Here is a 22971-nt window from a genome sequence, read left to right on the forward strand (position 1 = left end):
TGATTACTCTGAAAGCATCATCTACACATACAGAATGTAGAAGAAAGGCTAAAGACTCTGCTGTAGTACTTCAAAAAAATGGATGGGGTCGGCATCACAGTGGTGTGAAATGTTACCAGAAACACTGTAGTTAAGAAGGCAATGTGGTGAAGTAGAGATTAATGCACACAGGAAATCCAAATCTAGCTCCTGTAGAAAGAGGCAACAGTGGGAGGTGTAAGCTTAGTCTTCTGGCTATTCAATTGACTTCTATGCCAGTTTGAGAGCTTCCACTATAGCTGATGCCAACCAGCTGCACTCATGCTGTTACACAAACCCACCTCATGAGCTGAGGTGCTAAGCCTGCAGCTGAGTTCATTCAAGTCTTTATTAAGATAAAGAAAAACATGCTTTCCAGCTTGACCTTTTTTTAAAGTGATTTTTTTTTTTTACAGAAAGTACTATTAAATAGAATAGTGCAAAATATTACAGAAGAAAGCTGTATGACATGCCACCTAAGTCCTTAGACAACTACAACACAAAGGTAAGACATCCAAGCATTAGTCTATACCTACTGCCAGACTGCAACCCTCCACAGTCCTGACACCTCTCATGGTAAATGAGAGCTTCCTTACCAGAGAAAGGTGGGAAATACCAAGAATTTTATAGTACATAAAGGACAACGATCATAAACTTCTAGGAACGTAGCTGAAGTTTTACATGACAGGAACATAGAATACAGGTATAGACCTTACCAGCAAGTTGTGCTGAGGTTTGTAGGCAGCCCCCATCAGATGTTTTAAAGAAAATACTTTTAAAGGCCATTTAGGATTGGAATTACAGGAAAAAAAGGGCAATTCTTTAGCTAGGGTTTCCAAAATAACACCTCTGCTCCCTCCCACATCTACTTTTAGACTGAAACAGCATAGCCACAGTTCTAGTTGCTGCTGTGAGCAGTGACTGCAGAGCAGTACACTGACTTCTAATACAACTTTTGCTCCCCCCCCTCCCCACTTGGAAGTTTGAGATTTGGTACACTTTCCGTAAGCCCTTGAGACTGTACTTTGCAGGCTTTGGAGAGACAAAGCACAAATCCAGTTACTAAGAAAAATCCTATGAGCACACATTACAGGAATCTGCCTTGTCAAGAGACTGAGGCCACATCAGATGCCAGAGTCATGTCAGCACGCAGGCCGATATAAGAAAGCCCACCTGGCTCCAGGGGAAAGCCCAGACTGTTTGCATCAGGGTACCACTGCCTGCATATCACCAGTATGACAGTCATCCTTTACCATCCTGTGTGAAGACGAGAGTAAAAAAGAAAGTTACATCAGTAACACTAGGTGTATATATATATATCATAGAAAAGAAGAATTGTACGCACTGATAAAGTAGACTATGAACAGTCATCTTCGCATTCTTTGGAATCTTCTTCAAAGAAGGCATTGATATCAGAGTTATTTCCTGTGTTATGCTAAACAACCCAGTGATTGAACACACACATTATGCAAGCTCTAATTCATGCTACACATCAAACAGTAATGATTAATAGACACAGAATCACAGAATCGTTTGGGTTGGAAGGGATTTCAGAAGTCATTTGGTCCCAGCACCCCTCGCCATAAACAGGGACACTTTCCACTCAGCTTACTCACAGTCCCATCCAACCTGACCTTGTACACTTGCAGGAGTGGGGCATCAACAACTGTCCCCCACAAACATACAATACATTTTACTCTTTATTAAGTATCAAATTGTCTCCAACATAAATTACATCCAAATTACATAAGTTTCAAGAAAGTCAGATATTTTATGTACAATATTTGTCTTGAGTCAGATATACCTTTACCATTTTAACCTATAGCATAAAAAGCAAACCTACATCAGTACCAAATAAAGCATTAAAAAGGTAACAAATATATAACTTTTTAGAAATGCTTTGAGAACGCTCAAGTTAATGACAAAGATTTTATAGTGCAGGGGTCTTGGATGTCTAGCTCTTAGACCATTTCTCTGTTTCTGCGGATAGCACAGCAAAGAACCATACTGAATATCATGCCGAAAATCTGTAAAGAAAACAAATTCATTAGGAATCATGGGGGAATATTTTAATCAAAATGTAGACAAGCATAGCCGCATAGCTTGTCTTCCTTGCTTAAAGAGCAAGTTAAAATTTTATTCTGCAGTTCATGTCCCTGCCCCTCCTTTCCCTTACATCCCAAAGTTTCAGTCCATTCTCACCAATCCCCTTCTCCCTAAGGGCTTCAAAATAGAATAAAGCTAAGTACTGTTGTAGTCTCTTTAGAAGTCTTCAGCATACTTTCTTGCATCTATATCATATTTCCTCCAGAGAAGTCAAACAAGTGCAAGTTTTCTTACAGCAGTTATTTCACACCTCTAGCAGAGTCTCCAATTAGAAAGGAAACAAAATAAAGAATCCCCGAGAGATAACCAGGATTAAGATTTGTCTGGTAACACGACCAATATCTCTTCACCTTCCATACACCACCCTCACTTAATAAAACTTTGCCACTGGTAAAGCTAGAAGGAGGCAGATCTGAATCCAAAGCAGAAGTAGGGAAATCCCAAACATGCCCCACCTGCTGAGCTGCCTCAAAGCCGTGAGACACACACCTTCATTTTTCCAGTACTTGTCATTAGTGGAACAGGCTCAGACTGCATTGTCAGGCATTGTTCAATAGACTTGTGTATTAAGTACCCTTGGCCACACAGCTACCCTTTAATTTCGGAACTCACCATTATTACAGCAATACCAAGGCCAACTGCTCCAATCACATTCAGTTTTGACTGAAAGACATCATCGATGGCTTTAGGACACGACTGAAAAGAAACAATTCATTAGTTTTGTATGTATGAAAGATGCATTTATTTGCTTGTTTGAGCTCAAGTCTGCAAACTGATGCTACACCTCTGACCAAGTCTACCTGCATTAGAGATGAAGACGCATCTTCCAAAAGTAGCTTTGAACTGGCCTGTATTTTCCACATCTTTATGGAGAGCCACAGATGCTTCCAAAACAAAGTTACTAGAGAAGCAGTAACCTCTTCTTTTCTTTTGGCCTTGCTTTGTCCATCATGCCCCTGAATTTATTGACAAGGACTGCTCATTCTATGTGCAGATTCACACTTCTGATTTCCTGCTGATCCTGTCTACTATAACATTATGTTGATTTTCCACAGCCGGATGGATCATGTAGATCCATCTTGATAGGTACCTATCAAGTGTGACATAAGAATTCACTATGGACTGACAGGTTTTATTCACAGACACATACCTCATTCTACTCATCTGGCAGAGCTACTAAAGAATTAAGTCATGCATTACCGTTACAGTAAATGACTCAGCCAAGGACTTCTTTGGACAGATATCCATGAACTGCTGCTCAAGACTTCCTGTAACACCACAACAGTTCAGCTGCAATAGAAAACAGGATGAGAACCAGGTTAAATCATCCTTATTTTTGCTTTGTACTTGGTAAAAGGAAGAAGTAGATTACATTAGATTTTATTACAGACCTTATGCAAGTTTGCTTAAAGTCCTGCCAATTTGACTGCTATAAACCTATTTTTAAAAGGCTTTATTGCATTAAAGGACAAGATTCTGAAAGTAAGAGCTAAATCTCATTAAATATACGCATGCCCACATACCAGTGTTGGTGACAGCTTGTACTTATAGATGCAAAGGTGGAATTCTTAAGCATATGCAGCTATGCATACTATGGTGCCTTTAGATCAAGGCCACAGATCTAGAGTTTCCCAGCTTGCTTGTAAGTTCATTTAGGAAAACCGGAACTAGTCCTATGTATTTCAAAGGTTCAAAGGGGCAAAAAGGTATACTGAATTCACTAGTAGTATACAAAAATATCTTGTCCACAATTTGCTACTAATGCTTCTTTGGTTTCTTCTAGCCAGTAAGGTACTATTTTTGTGCACGACACTGGATGTGATAGAAAACTGTTAAATTGCATTAATTCCTAGTTTAACTACGTACTTACAGCAAAATGAAATGCTTTCAAGGTTTCCCTGGCAGCTGGTTGAGATCTCTTTTCATAGGTTTCTGTGTAGAAGTCCTTTAACTCTTCAATAACCTACAAGATAAGAGTTGTATACTGTTACTGTTTTACCTTGATTAATAGTTATAGGACAGTTGTTTCAGATAAAGCAGTCATTAGAACTTCTACAACCTACAATACACATCCTTTTGACATATAGAAAGAGTGGAAACAGTCCATTCTGCACCTGGAACAAGTGAGCCTAAGGTCACCTTAAACGCCAGACCTGAACAGTTAAGTTCTGCTTTCTCTTCCAAGCTATGAGCTCCTAAGAAGAGTGAGAAAACTGTCTTCACTCATTGGTTACACAGAAGTATTTATTTCCTACTTATTTCTGTAACTCAGAAGTCACTATATTCCTCTGTTGCATAATACAAGCAACAAAACAACCCTGAACCTGATCAACAAGTATCCCATATTTAGCACTTCGGCTTCTAGTTTGTTTCAAAAGCAAAATTCAGTTTATTCCACAGAGCATATCTGGAGACAAAGTTTCAGTTGTTCCTGATGTTTAAGACTGTTACCAACAAAAAGAAGCCCAGAGCCACATCTACATTACCAGAGCTTCCTGGGCATAGCAGGCCAGTGCTTCTATATCTAGCTTTCCCCTCTAGTGGCCAACAGCACCTCCTCCATCCACATCGGGCAGTTTTGCTTACCCAACTCTGGTGATGAGGGATAAAACCACTCCTACTCCTGAGGAACTGCTAGACCAGCAATAATCTGTTGTACTCTCAGCCTTACTGAAGGGTAAAAATGGCCTCATCCACAGGGTCTGTACCAAGAACCACCCACTCAGCTTACTGCCATGCAGTCAGGTAGACTCAAACCAGCACAGCAATGCAGTATTCAGAGCATGTCAACATGCACAAAGGAAAATGAGATACTATGGACTCAAACCTGAGAAGCACAGACTTGTGAGGCAATAACACAAATCAGTCACTGCTTAGATGCAGAAATATTCAGCTTTTAACTGCATTAGCCAGCTTTTCTCCATAAACAGTAAAGCCTCACTGGTGGCCTACTTCACTTCACAGCTCAGACAGGTACTGCCTGGAAGACACCTTTAAAAAGCAACAGCACCTTGGGTTCTGGCTTCTCCACCAGTCTCCTTTTTAAGTCTTAACATTTACTTAGTTTCTCATTATTTGGCTGGAATGAGTCTCCTCTCCATTATCCAAGTAATCTGTGGGAGATTTGACTAGTACTGGTACACTTTTTAGTAGACTTCTACAGGCACACAGGCCCATCAACTTTAAAGACAAGTCAAAGGCCAGAATAAGTTTCAAGAAAATTACACTGCAGTTTAAGACCTGCAGCTTCAGGGAAAAAAAACATTTGTATTTAAAAACCATGTCACTGAAAGAGTCCAATTATTAGATGTGGTCTTTCAAATGATGAACACCCACTTTGAGGTCTCAGACAAGAGGTTTTGTTGATTTTTTTTGGTTGTTTAAGAGCAACCTACCTTTTCTTTATTTGCAAATCCCCAGATGGCAGCAGCAATTTCAAGGGCGAAAATCACAAACAGGAAGACAAAGAACTAGAAAAGAAAGACCATGTCATTAGTCAAGGCCATCGCACCACAAAACAGCAGACATACACACTTGCAAGCTTGTCTGGTCCCTAGTGTTAAGCCTTGTGGAAACTGTCACTCAACCAGTTTTCAGCTGAACGTTTGAAACACTGGTAAAAGCAGGGAATATTGCAATCAGTCAGCACTTCCTCCTGGCAGCGTCAGAAAGCCTGGCAATGTTTCCCAAGCAGAAATCCTGCTTTTTGATCAGTGTTAATTAAAACCAATCATCTGTTAGCTCAGACTTTGAAGTTGCACAGGTCACCCAGACACATCAACAGTTAACAATAATTCTTTTCTCCAATTTATCACCCTTATTGCTTTAGTATTCATTACTTAATACCTAGTATGCCACCAACTCCCTGAGAACTAATGGTCACTTCTGTTGTCTCCTATAAAAACAGAAATAAAAACAACATCTCTGTTTAATTGACTACCAGGTCCAAAACACCCCAACTATTTAAAGGCACTTTAAAGAGAGATTCAGAACTAAAACAAAGAGGCTAGAGGCATCATTTTGCAAGAAATATAAAGCTTCTTGCATGACACATAAAGGGAATTGTTCTCTCACCAGCTATAGTAGTCTTTTATTAACAAAGTCTTCTGGTTATTTGGATGAGTAGCTCCACCAGAGGTACAGATGTGCCTGAACCCAATAAGCCACTGGCACCTCCAGACCAAAAACAATAGGGTTGCTTTCTAACAACTGACTTGAAGAGCACTTGTCAATTAGAAAAGCCCATGCAGTGATTACAAACAGTAGAGGCTTGTTGTTTCAAGGATCAAATACCCCAGTTCTTCTCTCAGAGATTTAAAGACAGCATTCAGAATTCAGGACAAACTGTTTAATAAATAGCACTAGTCTTACCAAGATTTTTATTCGGCATTCACACATCTTCCCAGTCTTCATACTTAGAGTTAGTGAGATTTAGACACTAAAGTCATTCTGCTTTCAAATATAACATACATATTTGGATTCAGTACCAGAAGTGGGAACTAAGTGTCTTTATTTCGTATTTTAGCATTATGTAGGTGACCATGAGTTAAACCACTATGGAACCCAACCAATCAGTATCTGCTCCCTTTAACTGCACAGCCAACTGTGCAGTTGGCTGCTCTTTTCTTTTCACACTTAAATTTTAGCACTATTGTTTAAACACTTGCACTTACCAGGCCAAGCATACACTGTGATTCCTGCAATGCACCACAGCATCCCAAGAAGCCAACCAGCATCATCAGTGCACCAGCTCCAATTAGGATGTAAACTCCTAGGAGGAGAAAAAACAAAGAAATTGGTATACAAGCTAGTTGAGTCCTCAGCAGCAAGGATTAGTTGCTCCATAAATAAACCTTGGCAAAAACTAGAGCTAAGTTTCTTTACTGAGGTGTTCCAAGCAAAAGACAGCTGTGCTTAACTTTCAAAGCAAGCATCTCAAAACTTGTGGGGAAACTATTGATAAATAAAAGCTTCAGCTTATGACAATTGATGTGCACCACAGTTACAGTTTCATAAGTTTTAGAAAATGGGCAAGATAATGCTATCTGAGCCAAACCATAAATACACATTTAAAAACTGGCTCAGAACCAGAATTACACTTATTTTCAGATGAGGAGTGTGCTGCAGTTAGTTGGAACTAGTGATTTTATCAGTATCTGAGAATTCTTGATATCTACCAGCTCCAGGAGGACAGGTATCACAAGGCATCACAATGATCTGCCATAAGACTTTAAATGCTTCCCTACCTTGCTTTTCCATCAGAAAACACTGAATTATTTTGTCAGCCACAGTGGTAAAAGCCTATGCTTCAACTACCTAATCCAACAGCCTCTAACTACAAGTAATTCAGCATCTTCTGCCTTTATGAAAGCATATACTTCTTTAAACCAAGTGGTTAAGTTTGAAGACCATTTTGCCTAGAATTCATGTAAGAAATGTGTTGGAGCACAGAGGGCAAACGCTTCTGGGCTAAAGGACTCCCTTATGCCAAAACATCTCCCCCTAATCTTGGGAACTACCAGCTTAGGAATGAATTATAGATGCTCATCCACTAAATGCAGCAAGAGGTAGCTAGGAAATCACAAGTCACAAAGGATGGCAGATAAGTATCACTGGTGAAACATGATATTAAAAAGAAGTACCAGCACAAGGCATTCCTTTTGAATATAACTTAATATACATAGTACTGTAAGAGTTTGACAATAGTATGTATGTTCCTTTTGAGAGATGAAGGGATACAGCTGTGGTTTTGGGTAGCTTGACATTTCTATCAATACAGATAAAAAGTTCTGGTCTCTAGAGACCCAATCAACATTAAAGTTATACTTAAACATTTGCAAGTTCTATTTTCTAGATGCACACTAACAAATATTAACTGCCAAAATAAACATCTACTTAATTAAGCATATATAGCTGAATATTCCTGACATTTCTTATCAGCAGGAAATTCCGGCTTTCATTTCATTATCCCAGTTGAAATGTTTTCCATCATGGGAAGAAAAAAGTCCATCAGAACCTCTTATTTAAAAGTTTATTTTCAGTAGTATAGATCACTTCAGAGGTAATTGACACATTCTTTTAACATACCATTGAAAACAGCAGCTAATAATTAGTCCCATAAAACAAACCAATAATTCCTATTAAACTTTTTAAACTATAAGTTAAACTGAGTTCTTAAGTAGTTTCGTTTCACTATTTAGCTGCATGCAGCCAGTGGCTTAAATATCACATCATAAAACTTTCATACATTTTATGAGGTGAACGAGTTGTTTTAGACTACCCAAAATTAGACTTATTAAATATTCAGTTCAACTGCTAAGTTTAGATTTGTTCCCTTCCCAAGGTCCCACTAAAAGCATCTGGAAATCTCCTTGGCAGCTGCAAGAACAACCCAGCTTACTACCATGTCAGCATATCAACAGCTAAATACAAGCTTTCTTATAGATGAGCGATATGCATGCTTGAGGAATGCAGGGACTTCATGATGACGTAGAAGTATCTTGATATTCCCAACTATGGCCCCTAAAAAAGCCTTTACTCTGATTCCAGACAGTACGCTTAGTAGGCACAGGCTACTCTGGTATCCAAAAAGGACAGTATGAGTTGCACCTATCAGGATGACTTATACTGTTTTTACTGACCCCTTAGACATTTGTTTGGATGCTGGAACAGCTCAAGTTAACTCACCACAAGAAAGCTTACCTGGCAACAGGAAGACCGACCTAACCATGCTGGGGATGGCTACTTAACACAGCACAGGACACAGCAAGTCCACATGTTACAGTGACATGAAATATATGTATAATGAGCACCCAAGTCTAAGGTGGCAGATATGTGCGAGAAAGGTAAATATTTTATTTTTCTCTGTTCCCAAGTGTTGGAAGTCTTCAAGCTCAGCTATTGTTTCAAAAGAGTTTGAGCCCTCCACTGATGATAACCAAAGGAACATGTTCCTCTGTCCAAGCCCAACAGCAGGAGTAGAGATCAAAACCTTTCAGTTAAGAGTTCCTAAGCAAGTCAGATTTTGAGAAATCAGAATAACAAACTAAAACCATGCATCTCTATCACCTAGTTGGCAATCAAGCTATCCTAGCTTGTGAAAAGCCTTGACTAAGATCTTTTAAGACCTGAAAATATTGAGGAGTAACTTCTACCTGGCCTATGTAAAACTACAGTGATCTAGGTTGACTGTAATAGTTGCTCATATAGACTAAGATATTGGACATCCTTTTGAATATGTTAGTATACATTATACTGTAAGAGTTTGACAATAGTATGTTCCTTTTGAGAAATGAAGGGATACAGCTGTGGTTTTGGGTAGCTTAAGTTAGTCAATTCAGAGGAAAAAAATAGTTATTCATGTCACTAATTTTATTTTAGAGTGAAATTTTGCTGACTCACATCTGCACAAAGCATCAGGAAGATACATTCCCCATGTTTACCAGGAGTCCGTGGTGCTCACTAATAACACTTACAGAGGCAGCCAGCCCAAGAGACACTACTGCTCTCAGCACTAGAGCTCAGAGCACCAGCCAAGGGGAGCTGTTCTCAGCCTGACTGAGGCTGTTAAGGACTACTTTGTCTGTAGCCTTGAAGAAAGGCTTATAAGTAGCTAGGGACTCCAGGAACAAAAGAGTAACCTATCCCACTGAGTTCTCATCTCATACCTTACCTGTATAAAATGTTGTGTTGTTGGATTCCAGTTCAAAGATGCTTTTGGTCTGTGAATCAAACCGAAGCCATAGTCCAATTGCAAGAACTGCTGTTCCTGCAAGCTGTAAGAACAAATAAACCTTGTTAAATAATACCAATTACTATATTCCCCCCTGCACTAACAGCAGCATCAGAAGTAATCACAGGATGCAGCTCTGTTATTTAACAAGCTGGTGACAGAAAACCAGCATAAAGATAGGTATACCAAAACAAGAATGAAGTAAATTCCTGACATGAGGCATCTTGTTGACAGATCTGCTTACCTATTAAACTATAGCACAGGAGAACAATGCCATGCTTGTTTTTAACTGAAAGTCCTCTAGGTTTACAGAACTGCCAAGTGTCAGATTTTCCACTGCTCTCTCCACCCATGGTTTTGTTCTGGGTGACTGTAACAACACTGTGTAGCTTAGTGATCTTATATCCTCACTATGAAGGACAGGCATAATGCAAGGAAAAGCACCTTGTGATTTATAAGGAGAGATAAAAGTTTTAGCACATTAAACAACCTGATGAGAGTTCAGTATACTGCAGTACTGAACTTGGAAAGAACATTCTCGCTTGTAAAGCAGGGGCGAACTAGTGCGCTAAATAACCACACCGACAAGAAGCAGAAAATAAAGGCTGCTAAAATAGCAACATTGCTGCATGCTGATCCAGAACAATAAAATTAAGTTTTAGATAATATTTAGCTTTCAATATATTGCCTTTGCTTGTGTGCCTCCAGGTTCCTTTTGCATTTGTGACAAGTTTATTTATAAAGTAGCTTCTGGATGAAACATCTGGCTGAAGGCATCACAGAAGTGTTGCAAGAAATAAGGAATTGCACTCGTGTGGCAAATGCTGGCAGTTTGCTTTGAAAAGACCAAGAAGCCTGATCTTATATGCTCTAAGAAAGCAAGCTGAGGTTTTCTTGTGTGAAAAAAAAACACTGAAACAGAACATGACAAACTAGAAAATTAGACTGTTTTTCACCTCCTTCTTCTTTCATTGGGACACCATTTAACTAACAGAAGAAAAGTTCAAGACAGAAATATCACGCATGTAGCAACAAATATAATTTTACAAAAAGCAGTAAACTTGAAGCTTAGCAAGTCCAGAACTTCTGTTGGGCTAATCATGCATAAAAAGCCCTATCTTTAAGAAGTCCCTTCTAGAAGTCAACAACATTCTTTATTTATCTCCAAGAAACCGGGAAGAGTTTACTTTAAAATGCCAGTTTTCAGCAAGAATATGGAAAGAATTCCCACAGAAGGCTTATGTGAACACTTAGACACCACATCTAACCCCTGGCCCTGTGCTCTCCCCAAAGGGAGAGCAAGAGCCCTTTCTGCATACTGCAGGAATATTTATATTTACTGAAGGCAGACACACCTTTGTTGCCTATAGCAATCTTTTCTAACCTCCTAAACTTGCTCTCCAAAAATCTTGGAAGATCAATACAGGACAAAGAATCAAGTTAAGCATGGGTTTAAGGGAAGATGCCCCCCTTGTAGCTTCTCAGCAGGAAGTACCCTAACTGAAGTCTTCAAGGGCTCAGGTATTAGCAAAGAAAAGTGAGAGGGTTAACTCACAGAGGAAGCCAACCCTGCTGGAAAAACCAGCACTACTTGTACAGCAGGCACCTGCGTGCCAAGCCAGCCCCAAAGAGGAGCTGCAGGGCTGAAGCTGGGAAAGAGATGAAGTGATACATAATGCATAAATAGCCAAACCCAAACAGAGGTTTCCAGACCTATGCAAAGGACACTATTAGTGTCATGTATGCGTAGGCACAGGGTTACTCACAAAGTGCACAGCAAGAACAAAGCCTGCACAAATCCAGAGCCTCCCTTGTTAGAAATATGCTGACAAAATAATTTAAGTTATGCTGAAGAACCTTGATGTAGTACCCAGTATGTTGTAACACTGTACTATCTCAATTTATCATGCTGTAGCACTGCCTCAGGGGAAGGGAAAGGTACAAGAAGTGGACTGGCAGCGAGAGGAGTTGCTGCTCCAGCTAATGCTTGCTGCTACAGCATCACCTGGAAAAAAAAAGCCTTTACAATCTCATCTCACTTCACTACTTTACTTCAAACACCAGGAGGGCTTGGTTGTGGAAAACCTGTCATGCACTTCTAACTTACCTTCAAACCACCCAGTATTTAATACTCTGCTAAAGCTCTACTTTCTGTGGTCTTTTAAAAGCCTTCAGCTTTTATAGGCATCTGGATCTGGAGCATCAGAAGAAGCCTCCAGCTTCTTCTTGCTTTAAGAACTCCTGAATTTCAGAGCCAAGAGCCTAAGCATGCTTGGTTGTGTGCAGCTAGATATTTCTACTGTTTGACAAGCCTCAGTGTTCAATCAGGGAGCTGAAGAGCTGTGCTGCAAATGGTACAGAGCACAGCAAAGTTTTGTACAACTAAAGCCAGAGTTTGTACTCCAGCAGATCTTTAGAGGCCAGACTATGCAGACTGTGATAAAACTAAGAAACAGTACGCTGTGTAGATAATCTTACAAGTCCAAGCAAAGCAGAAGGTTGTGTTAACGATCTTCCAGATAAACAAACTGGTTGGTTAACATTAGGAAGACCTGGCATACTTGATATGGCTCCTTTCAAAGTACAACCTTAACATGCACACACCCACCCAACCACCATAAAGTTCATTATGGTGTTTTCTCCTTTGGAATGTGGCCATCCTGTGGAAAAAAAAAAGTATGATCACAGAGAAGCAAGGGACTTACGATTGGAAGACTGAATAGTAATAATGCTTGATGTTAGCAAACTACTCAATAGCACTAAAACACCTATGCTTAAAAAAAAAACAACGCAATCCTTCTCTTCACAGTGACCTAAAAACTCAGCTCCCTCTTGCAAAAAAAGGGAAGTGACTTTTTGCTTGTTTCTTAAGGAAAGCAGACTTGTGTTTAATGCTTGTGTTCTTCCTACCCGCAATGACCACTGAACTAAAAATGGAAATTTTAAAGCTGAAGGTTAGAAAATAATTTAAGACTTCACATTTTCAACAAAACATCTGAGTAAGGAGAGATTTGGGAACTAATTGGGTCTCAGAGGAAGAGACAAGAACAGCCCCATTGCACTCCTTGCTGGCAGAAGCAGCAGCTCAGGTTGCTCCAGATCACTAGCAGGCACATGAGCAGCATTGCTGTTCCCCTGATGCTACTTCGGCAGCTTCCAATAGCAGTGGTGCGATAGTTTTAGTAGCTGTGTTTTTCCTCCCTGATAAAGGGGTTCAAGCTCCCTGCCCAGGTTGCTTGGAAGCAGAGCCACGGGTGGCAGCAGCAGATCTGCTCCAGAGGTTTTTTCATTCCAAGTGTTTTCCCAATTTAACAGACCAGCGTTCTGCATCGTCATAGGAGTTGAGTAATACCGGATATTTCCAACTAGAAATATCCTGTACTGAAACAAATTTAACAAAGAATAAAACTGTCTCTTCCTGAAGCTAGCCACTCTGTATATGCGTAACACCTACAAAACTAAAAACAACTGTTTTTCTGTGCTTATGAAATATATTGGAAAGATTTTTGTAGTAACAGCTATTGGCAAAGGAACTCAGGAGAAAACTTTTACCAGTCTGACCAAAATTTGTAGTTGAAGGGATACTATTCACTTACTGTATTGGAAAAAAGTTTGTGGCAGCAATACTCCCGTAATAGCATTTCCTGGCACAAGTATAATACAGACATCCCTGCTCAAGCTAGCTATGCTCCCCTTGCTTTTCCATAACCACTACTAAGCATCTTAGAGCTCCCAGCTCATTTCTCCTTGACTCATGTCTGTTTTACAGCCACTAAGGACATATGCTAAACAAGGATAAAAATCCCTGGTTATTCCTCTTCTAGTCCTATGGAGTCGTCTTGTCATTTTTGGCATCACATGCAAACATATCCATTGCTTCAAATGCTCTGCTCCTGAATGTATCCCTTTGGCTGCTGCAACAGGAAAGAAGTGGCCTTTTCAATCTTTTCAAATATAGCCCTGCACCTCTTCTAGCAGATCTTCTGTGTTCAGCATTTCTCCCACTCATGCAGTCTTACAAGTGCCTTCCAAGTCAGCCCTTCCCACTGCTAAGGGCTTGCTTATTTAGAGTACATCATGGTATTTATCTTCAACAGTAGGCTTCCAAGAGACAGCTGACAAAGAATCTGTACCACAGCAGAAGACAGTTATTCTATAATTGAGATGAGAAACAGCCAATCTATTCTGGAGGCAGAAGCTATACAGGATTTTCTGCCTCCTCCTTTCCACCATACTTTGGTTAGCTTCAGCATCACTTAGCAGTGCCAGGTCACTGGGGGAACTATCAAGCAATTTCTGTCAGAACTTTTTTGCAAAACCACCTGAGGTTTCACAGATAGTCTCCTAGCACAAAGCTTTCACAGGGAGTCATTAGGTTTCATGATATTGCTCTAAAAACACATTAAAAGTTACCACATGAGCTGTTCAGGCTAGAAATTTCTACTTTTATTAACATATCCCATGATATAGCAGTGTCAGCACACAATGACCCTACTTTGGGAACCTGGAAAGCTTGTTTAGATTTAACCACTCTTTTGCAAGGGCAGTTTTGTTCAGTCCCTTCTAAACTTGTCACCTTGAAAAAGCGTGATCCCCTCAGTCACCCACGTGCTGCAGACACCTCACAGCAGATCACCTTTCCACACACAGAACCGGCTCTCAAGGGGCTTAAGGTCCAAGCAGTTAGCAAGTCCTGACAGCTGGCTATTAAAGCCTAGACTTGAGACCCATAGTAATTACCCCTCAGGTTACTATCACCTCTTCCTCTACATCCACAGCATAGAGGCAGGGACAGGGAAGAAATGAAATTCTGTAGGAAATCTTGAGGTATGGATTGAAGCCAAAAAAAAAATTTTGTACAGAAAACTCTAGTTTCTTCTATGTTAGCACAATGGCCAAGCCTATAGGCAACTTACACCAAGTTCATGGCACTACCTCTAGCAGAAGGTAAATCTGCATGTGGAATTATAACAGTCAAAAATCAAGGCTGTTCTCAGTGTTGTCAGCTCAGCACTGCATATCACAGAAGACTAAAGGTTTTCTTGAAGTAAAAAGGTATGTCAGGCCTCTACATGATTGTTCTTTATGTAGGTTTCACCCAGAGTATGCTAGGAGTACACTGAAAAAGCCATCATCTTCTCTTTACATCAGAGAAAGACTTACAGCTAAAAATTGATTCAGATCTTCCTCTGCATAAAAGACAACTTCTTTCCTCACCATGGAAGAGAGCATATGAACAGGACCAGCAGCATAACTTTTGCAGAACACATATGCAAAGAAATTGAGAGCATTAGATGGCATTACAAGGAGTAATGAAGTACTTGTTTCTGTCTTGTTACCTGCTGGTGCTGTCTAAATGAAGACCCATAAATGGTAAAAACAAATTAGGTACAATGTTACTCTAAACCCATAATTACAACATCAGTGTTATCCACAAGAAAACACTTTTGAATTTCTGAAAAACACCCAAACTTTCCCAACAGACATGCAATGAGTATTAACAGTTATAAAAGAAGCTGCAGCTATTTCAAAACTTTGACGGGGGAGGGGATAGGTTGGAAAGGAAGTACTTTCTTTCTGCTTAAGCTGGTCTCAAGAATGCTGTGGGCTAAGTTAATGTCACAACATTTATTGCAATAAAATGGCGCTCCAGTACAGTAAGAGCAGCATTACAGAATTCCTGAGCCAAAGCCAAGACCAAGGCCCATTTCATACAAGTTCCTATTCAGAAAGAAGTCTACTGTACTCACAATTTAAATTGCAAATAGGAGCTGGGACTGCTAGAACTACAAATACATGTAGCTGGCTTCTGAACACAACATCCTCTAGCTCCATTCCTGACTTCACATGAATTTTGCCCGAGTTAAAATCCCTTAAGCTGAACCAAAGCAGCATTTAGTTCATGCACTGCAGTCAGCAGCTAATCAGTTGATTACAGAAAGCAAAACAAACTTCTGTTGCTTTTGTATGCATCTATATATGCACACAAACATGTGTATGTGTATATTTCTGTCTAGCCAGCAAGTTGCCTTCTCCACTTGGAGAGAATATCCTCTGAGGAAATCAGAGCATCAAACTGGCTGTTCCAGGTGCAATATAAATAGCTGAAGTTATATACCAGAACAAAGTCACATCTTCAAGTTAAAATAAGAGACCTCCAGGCCTGATCTAACTAATCTTGCTTTAGCAGGAACTCCCGTAGACAGATATGCTTGTTTATGAAAGACAAAACACACTCTGAAGGGCTCAGATTGTAGAGCCTGGACAGGACAGTTGCCTGATAACATAAAGGAGCAAGAAGGTAATTCCTTGCAAAGACTTGGCATGAACTCTGACCATACACTACAGCACTTCCTTGGTTATAATACATTAAATTGTAAACATTAACAGCAGACTTCTTTGTATTCCAGAAAATTCACTAGGGAAAACTGGCATTAAGTTTAATGATGCAAGTCCTGAATTTTAATCATCAGAAGCAAGTTAGCAGAAGGAGACAGAGGCACATGGTTGGTATACACAGCCATGTCAGGAGCTCACACAACACAAAGCTGCTTGGAACAGCCTCCAGTTTTGTTAGGAAGAGACTTTGTCACCAAGCCTGAGTAAACCCAGTGAGCTCAGCTGGAAGTGCTAACTCTTTACACAACTCAAGGTAATCAAGCACATGCTCACACCAAGGTTATTCAAAACCAGCTTCAGTGAGAAAACTGCACCATTCAGTTTAAGGCACGTCATGTGATATTTCCATTGTTTTCTTGCCCAACTCAAGCTGGCATGGCAGAAAATCTTTACATTAGGTCTTTATAAAATCTTTATGAGACCGCCCACCTCCCTTCGCCACCCAAACTCAAACACCAAACTTTCAGAAGACCTAAATTAGTGTGGCTTTGATTACACACAGGACCAAAGATGACACAGCCAGCGCAGATAACGTTATGACAGAACAACAGCATGCAAGCACACTGGCCATAACAAAAGCAAGAAAAGTAAAAAGAAAAGCTATCAGTCTTATTATGCTTATAACCTAGCTCAGCATCCTGTGGATAGCCTCTTTGGGAAGGGTATCGGAAGAGGGCAGAGCAGGCAGTGGTATTTCCTGGGACTAACCTCCCAGTTTACATGTCAAACATTTACAGGCTATGCAAAAATGCAGACAGTACCTTTGGAGATGAAAAATGAACTGAAGGCTTGAACCACTAACCCACAATAGCTGGTTCATATAAAGTAGCACCTACTGTGCAGACAGGCACATCTCTTCCCCTGAAGCTTCCTCTTTTCAGACTCTGAACCCCTTAGCTCTTGCTCACTCTTTCAATACAGCTATGCCCTACCCAGGGCTCAGCCAGTTGTGAACCTACAAGTCTCTAGCATGTGTCATTTATCCCACCTCCCCCCACTCTCTCTTCAGGTTGAAGAACCTTAATTCACTTTATGCTTTCTAACAGCAGAAACCCTCCTCTTCCTTTCCCGAGCATTACCAAGCTTCCACTATGTTCCTTTCAAGGTAGGCAGAAGACCAGAGCAGCACACAGTAGCTTTTCATAAAACTACTGTAAACCCTTTTCCCCAAGGACTTCATGCCTGTGACAGTGGTTGCCTCTGAGCCCACCAATTTATAATCCTGGGCTGCCTTCTGCTCCTGTACACATTCACTGCAGGCAGATATCAAGTAATGTCACATACTGCTTTGTCACATAGCCTCTTCAAGTCCTACTGCTACACCAGCATGCGCCCATCTTTATTGTCCTGAATGCTAGCCTAGCACCAAAGTGTTACCTCACATACTTTTCCAGTTTAGGTAAGAACGTATTGACTACCATGTAGTTTCTGCATGGAAACTCTGCTGGTCCTCTCCACTGCAAGAGACCTTCTCTTTGCATCTGCCCTCATCTCATCCCTGCCTCTGCTCAGGCAGGGGCTTTATACCTGCCAGGATCTTAGTCCAGGACTGCCTAGCTCCCCCAAGAACCCTTATTCTTCTAGGAGACAAAGAAATAAACTAACAGTAATGAGCACTCACTCCTCCTCCTACATAGATTCTGGCTTTTGAAGGCTTCAAAGCTACCTTGATTCTTCCTTCTCCTTACAGTAGCCATTCTCTTTCTTCCATAGTGTCACATTATCTCTATCTGTACAACAACTTTGTTTTAATAGAATCTTCTCCTCTGCCTATTCCAGAGGCATCACATATGCCACTCTACATCCTCCAGAAAAAAAATAAAAAATAAAAACCAAGAGCATCAAGTTTGCTGCATCCAGTTCCCTGGCCCTGAGGTGGGTGGCGAGCAAGATGTTTTAACCTAAGCACCGTGCATTGACAGTTCTGAAGTAACTGAAGTGTGACCCTGGAAAGTTTTTAAGCAGCATTTTTCTTGCTGTTGTTTTACAAGCTTTTCATCAAGAGGTCAGTTCAAACTTGTGAGGGATTTGAAGTCACAGACAGGTTATTACACAGAACAATCATGAGGTCTTCCCCAAACACACCAAGCAAAGTAAAATCTTGCAGAACTTCACTCCTAGCACACTTTCATACCCAGACCAACTATGGTATTTAAGGACTCTGGTAAGCCTCCTAGTCTAGTGTCTAGGAGTAGAGTATTAGTTGAGTTTGCTTTGGTAAAAGTAAGATTTAGTAATAACTTAAGTAATCTTATTACATTTTTCTATTTGAACTGCCAGCATTTATAAACTTACTGTCTTTCTTTGGACATAGCTTCAGCTGATTTTCTTTTTTTTTTTTTTGTTTTAATAACCTCCCATACCCAGCTCTTTTGCTCTTCCTGCTTCTTCTCACCCTCTCTCAAGTCTCTTACCAAGGCAGATAATCGAAGGCGTCTAATACGACAACTGTAAATATCTGCATATTTGTTGCAGACCATTTATATTGCTCACTTCTGCTTTTGAGGCAACTTATTTTAAAAATAAATACATAAATTTGATCACAGCTTCATGCAACCTTTTATTTTCTGCTGGTTCAGGAGACACACTGGCTCTAACTATATCATTGTCACCCCTGCCAATTAGCTCTTGGACAATAACATCCATACTAATATTGTATTTGAACACCCCCCCACAGGCTGTTGTAGTGGAGTACAAATACCTACAGTGAGCTCTAAGAGCCAAGGCCTACTACAGTTGGTTTACAAGCATCCGTATCCACAGCAGACACCAGCTGTTTACTTTCAGCAGCTGTTTACTTTCACTGCCTACTGATGCAAGCAGCCACTTGGAGAAGCAGCAGCATTAGTCTCCATTGACTTCTCTCTTACAAGAAGAAAGAACATTAAAGACAAACAACACTGAATTCAGACATCCATGCTTCAACTTCTTGAGAAACAGTCATAACTTCTGAGTTATGCCACGCTTCCTGATCGCACCTGGCAGACAAGAAACAGTTGTGTCAGAAACTGCACTGAAGACACGAATTCCACTCATGGTGGTGTGCTCCTACAGGTTAAACTGTCTCAGGATTTTCTCAAAGAGGCGTTGCCAGTAAGACTTGATGCAGATAACCCAGATTTAGCTGAGTGTTCCCCCAAGACAAGTTCATACACAAAACAACAACGACTCCAAGCGCTAGTTTGCGAGAAATTAGTTCCCCACCCTGTAACAGCCTGCACACCAAAACAGTCTCCAGAAGCACAACTAGCAGTGAGAATTTCCACACAAGCGTGGTAAGAAAAAAACAAACAACAACGAACAAACAAAAAAACCCTGCCTTTATATCTAGCACCCCCCCCAACACACACACATTAACAGGCAGGATACACAGTGGCTCTAGAACAACTAAATGAACAAAAAATAAACAAAAAAAAAGAAAAAATGGTGCAAATCGTATATAAAAACAGCAACGAACTGACTACGAACCCTACCCAGGCTCTCTTGCCGACTGCACGGCGCGTTAAGGCTGCAGCAGGTCCCTCAGCCCCCCAGCTCTAGAGGGAGCGGGCAGAGGGTCCCGGGCAGCCCCTCCGCCCCGTCCCCCTGCGGCTCCCTTACCCAGAAAATGAAGTTGAAGCCGAAGAGCAAGTACTTGATGCACTTAGTGCCTCCTTTGACGGGCATCCTGCGGGCGGGCGAGGGGGCAGTGTGCGTTCACAGGCCGATCGAGGAGCAGCAAAGCCACCTTCCCACAGCGCCACTCCTTAAATCCGCCTCCCCTCGCCTCCCCCCGGGGCTCTCCTCCCCCGGCAGCCCGGCCCCGGCAGCCCGGCCCTTTCTCCTCCCCCTGCCCAATGACTTCTCCCGCTGCCCTCCCTCCGCACCTGCCCCGTCCCCCGCCTCGGGGCGCCCGTTGGGGTTGCTCCGAGGGCTGGCGGTGGCACCGGGGGGCTGTCGCCCAGCTGCGCCCCCCCCCCCCCGGCTGCCCCCGTAGTCCCTGGGTAGTCCCTGCTGGCATGCTGCGAGCGAAAAAAGGGGTGGGGGCGTGCAGGACGGTGCTCTGCCGGCTCCAATGTGGGTTTAGTTTGCCCTCGGTGCCTCAGCCTGGTTTAGGTGGGTGGCGGTGTGAGCTCACGGCAAAGTTGAATCGCTTTCGTGGCGGCTGTACAGAGCTGGAAGAGCACGGTTTGGAAAAACCAGGTGGGGTGTTGCTAACCGGCAGCTGAGCGTGGTGCCTGGTTGTGCGCCTACCCTCAGTTCACCCCGGTTGTTAGACAAAGCTTGTAACTTGCATCTCAGTGAGGAAGTTCCTGTCGGTTTTAAAAGGATGTTCAACACAGCTTCTGAATCTTTTAGGAATGAAAACTGAGGCTTCATACCTTAATTTATCCTTAATAGGATGTGATTAGAAATTCAGCAGTTACTGAGAGTCAAAAGAAAACCCAGGCAGAACGGAAAGCACAGAAAAGAGTTACTGAAATGCAAATAAAAACACGTTGGAGTTATTGTTGCCAAAATAAATGGTAAGACAGAGTACATTCCAGAGCTGATGTGCTAGAGGAGACATTGAATTGGGCAGCTGCTTCCCAGAGCAGGTTGCAAAATATTGATATGCTTCCACTAGAAAGCAAGGTAGAAAAGTACAGAGCTAGAAGAAATTCAAAGATGATCGTGAGAGCACAAGCAGAGCCAAACCAAGAGGCTTCTGTCAGTGCTGCACTGCTTGTAGGAGCAGAAAGGGACTGTTCTGCTGCTCTTGATTTGGGGCCTCTGATGCAATGGACCAGTAGCAGCCCACGGGCTGGACTCCTGGGAGCAGGGCGAATGGTGCTTAGCTCCACGCAAACTCTGCCCAAAGTGTTTTGGTCTGTTATTTTAGTCGGCAAAGGGAACCAGAGGGATGGAGGCTAGCCACAGGAGTACAGATCCAGCAAGGCTGGAAGTAATAAATGTGTGTGTGTGGCTAAAACTCTTGGGGTAACTGTCAGCTGAGCAGAGGACTGAGTGAAAGTACTGTCACTTTCTTGAGCTCTGACTGATTTTCTTGATGGCTTTTTTTTTTTTAACTTTGCCGTAAGAATCTATGTCAATGTCAGTAATATGACTTCCCTTACCTTTCTAAAGTTAAGGATAAAAAATAGATTTAAAACAAAAAAACAAACATGATGTTATTAAAAAAAAAAAGAAAAAAGGAAAAGAAAAAAAAAAGAAAAAAAATTGGATTAAGAAAAACCATGGTAGTACTAAGCTTTCAGGCTTACACTGTGTTAAAGCTGCTTCCATTAAAATTCATGGGTGGTAGCCTTTTGATCAAAGGCAGAAATGGATCTGATGGATCAAAGCGTCCTGTGGGTTTGTACTGATTTAAAGCTAAACTCTCCCTATTCATCCAGGGAATTTATTTATCAACGTGTGAAACTGAATTAAGTATTTTTAGTATTCTTAAGAATATGGAGTGAAAATAGTTAAAATCTGTGTTTATGTGGCTTTCTTTCTTTCCATATGAAGGGTAAGGAGACGGTATTCATCTTTCAGTCTTTGAGAGTCGGATGATCTAGTAGACGTGTCTCTTTGAACATAATCTCACTTCTCTGACTATTGAAATGAGACAGTAATCAATTGAATTTCTGCAGAACAGAAAACTACTGGAAATTCACGAGTCTTGTAGAGTTACATGAGAATGATTACTATTTTAAAACTTTGTATTTACATGGGATAGTAGGCCAAAATAGTTTACACCAAGTATTTATTATCTGCACTTAAAATCGTACTTGATGATTAAAGTGTTATTTTTCTCCTACTGCAACAGAGATGAACAAACTCAGAATACTGCTGAGAAGAAGAAATCTTGGGTTTACCAGAAGCCTCTTAAAATTACCTTTCTAATAATCTTGGCAGGACCCTGATTTAGTTTTCACATACAGACCTGAATTATTTTCTCCCATTTTACTTTGAAACGTCTTGTTCATGCCAGTATGGAAGAAGTGTTTTCTTGTCATGGAGAAATGTTTTCCCCTCAGACCACACTATCTAAAGGACCTTGATCCATTGATTAACATAGCAAGGTAAGAGGGGGAAAGAGTTCCTTTCCCAGCTCTATTAAGGGGTGGTGGGAACCACCAGTAAGTACTGCAGAAATTCTGATGTTTACAGCCTCCTTGATGCATTTTACCCATATCTCTACATACATATGGAAGGACTACTGTCCTTCTCTCTTCTTTGTATAAATGATTTCAGGTCTTTTAAATTCTTTCTTTCAGTTCCCTTAAGCATCCAGGGATAAACAGTTCAAAACACAGAGAGATGAAATACAAAGCTTTCCCTGGTGAAGTGTAGGGAGTAACAGAGTTTCCCGAGAAGCGCAGATTACAGTAGGAAAACAATAACAATTTTCTTCCTTGTAGAAAAACAGTACTGTAGAAGCCAGTCACACACACACACACACACACACACACACACACACACACACACGTTGTTTTGCTTGCTTTTTAACTTCAGTGATTTTTTTTCTTTGTAAGTGGATGCTCAGGTATGCTATGTACTGGGCTTGATGCAGCTGTCAGGTGAGGGAGGGAGCTGTACAACCAGCCAGCTTCTCTGCTGTCACAGAATTGAGAGTTGATGATGACCCAGGTGACACAGTGTAGGCCCTCTGGTCTCCTATTTCCTCCTACCTTTCAAAATCCATCCCTGAGTTCATCCACAAAACTTCAGGTTAAGTATCTTAGTTCTTC

The 22971-nt window shown here is 41.1% G+C and overlaps 1 protein-coding gene across 1 annotated transcript; it reads right to left on the bottom strand.

Moving 5' to 3' along the window:
* Nucleotides 1–1700: 1700 nt before the first annotated feature.
* CD9 (CD9 molecule) lies at nt 1701–20039 on the bottom strand. Its single transcript, XM_083846776.1, has 8 exons — nt 19856–20039; nt 9797–9899; nt 6798–6895; nt 5520–5594; nt 3995–4087; nt 3325–3414; nt 2737–2820; nt 1701–2045 (listed from the first exon to the last, which is right to left on the bottom strand). The coding sequence occupies exons 1-8, from the start codon at nt 19919–19921 to the stop codon at nt 1980–1982; spliced, it is 675 nt and encodes a 224-aa protein (XP_083702902.1). The 5' UTR covers nt 19922–20039; the 3' UTR covers nt 1701–1979.
* Between the last annotated feature and the right edge of the window lie 2932 nt (nt 20040–22971).

This window comes from Anser anser (genome assembly GCF_964211835.1).
Source record: "Anser anser genome assembly, chromosome: 1".
Taxonomy (NCBI): domain Eukaryota; kingdom Metazoa; phylum Chordata; class Aves; order Anseriformes; family Anatidae; genus Anser; species Anser anser.

Excerpts from the sequence above, each read along its gene's own strand:
- CD9 (XM_083846776.1), bottom strand. The coding sequence starts at position 19,921 with ATGCCCGTCAAAGGAGGCACTAAGTGCATCAAGTACTTGCTCTTCGGC. Across the intron at positions 9,900-19,855 it reads GCTTCAACTTCATTTTCTGG|CTTGCAGGAACAGCAGTTCT; the intron begins GTAAGGGAGCCG and ends TTGTTCTTACAG. Across the intron at positions 2,821-3,324 it reads CTGAGTCATTTACTGTAACG|TCGTGTCCTAAAGCCATCGA; the intron begins GTAATGCATGAC and ends GTTTCTTTTCAG.